Source organism: Aplysia californica, unplaced genomic scaffold (assembly GCF_000002075.1).
Source record: "Aplysia californica isolate F4 #8 unplaced genomic scaffold, AplCal3.0 scaffold00126, whole genome shotgun sequence".
NCBI lineage: Eukaryota > Metazoa > Mollusca > Gastropoda > Aplysiida > Aplysiidae > Aplysia > Aplysia californica.
In genome coordinates this window covers 817,444-818,664 of record NW_004797396.1, presented here as the reverse complement: position 1 = coordinate 818,664, position 1,221 = coordinate 817,444, and the positions used below count along the sequence as shown (strand labels likewise).

General features: G+C 37.7%; 1 protein-coding gene across 1 annotated transcript in view; it reads right to left on the bottom strand.

Moving 5' to 3' along the window:
* The window catches only part of LOC101847485 (nephrocystin-1), a gene marked incomplete in the record, with an annotated part of 63,485 nt that overhangs the window by 18,677 nt on the left and 43,587 nt on the right, over nt 1–1,221 (bottom strand). The window contains 1 exon segment of the mRNA XM_035969214.1: nt 1,081–1,125. Coding sequence (XP_035825107.1) covers nt 1,081–1,125 — 45 coding nt within the window.

Sequence of the window (1,221 nt, the reverse complement as noted above, 5' to 3'; positions counted from 1 at the left end):
TGTGTGTGTGGGTGCGTGTGTGTGTGTGTGTGAGTGTGTGTGTGTGTATGTGTGCGCGCGTGTGTGCGCGCGTGTGTGTGTGTGTGTGCGGGGGGGTGGTGGATAGGAGTGTGGGTGGATGGGAGTGTGTGTGTGTGTTTACGCGTCTGTGAGTATATATCAAAGTGTGAGTTAAATCTTGCAAAGAGAGCGCGTGAGAGACTGTGTACTTCACTCAATGGTCGCACTCACCATTCGAGTCTGACACAAGGATAAAACATAGAAACATGAAACAAAACATGAACCATTCCTCCCTTAAACTAGATATAAAGCAAACATTCCTACAGTGACTACACAATGAGACCTATAGTGCTCTAAACGCCTCCATACATAGGGAGAAATACACCATAGACGCCGATCTATATAATATATATATATAAATGAGTAAATATTGGAAATACAGTATCAATAAATAATATTATGAGGAATCATCGGAGATTTTAATTTTACACTAATGTCAGAGGTGGCTACATTATGTTCAACTATACAAGAATTATCAAATTCAAAGTAGCTACAACTACTAGTCAATTTCCAAAAGGCATTCAAACTTCTGGAATATTTCCACCTTGAGCCCTTCTCATACCGAAATCAAGAGAAAGTCTGATCCAACGGATATAATAAATTCAGACATTCAAACCCACGCTACAGACCTCAAAGATTTATCCCCCAAAAAGTGTTAACACAGGAGAATATATAAATATGTACAAAAAGCTTTCAACTTCAGAACACACAAATGTATATTATTTTCTAATTTCACAAAAAAGTACTTGAAATATAAACATTACTTCTAATACATGGGTACGTGGATACAAATATAGATCTGAAAGAGAAATGTTATCATTAAATTTCCCCTTTTCTCAAAACACCACCTCCACCTGTTATCAGTGGGAGAAGATTTTTGTTAATCAAACAAATAAAATAGAGTCAGTAACAAGTCTGATATTTGATGTCAACGGAAAACAATAAAAGTACTACATGCTACGAAACAAAAAGTTCATTCAAAGAAAGTTGTTATTTCATCATTATACAGAAAGAACTCACCTTCTCGGCTCTTTTCACGCCTTTCAATTTCTCGATCCACGACGTCTGTTGGAGTAAACCAGAGAAACAGTCCATCAAAAAGGGAACAATGGCAGCTCCACATGTATGCGTGTGTGTGTGTGTGTGTGTGTGTGTGTGTGT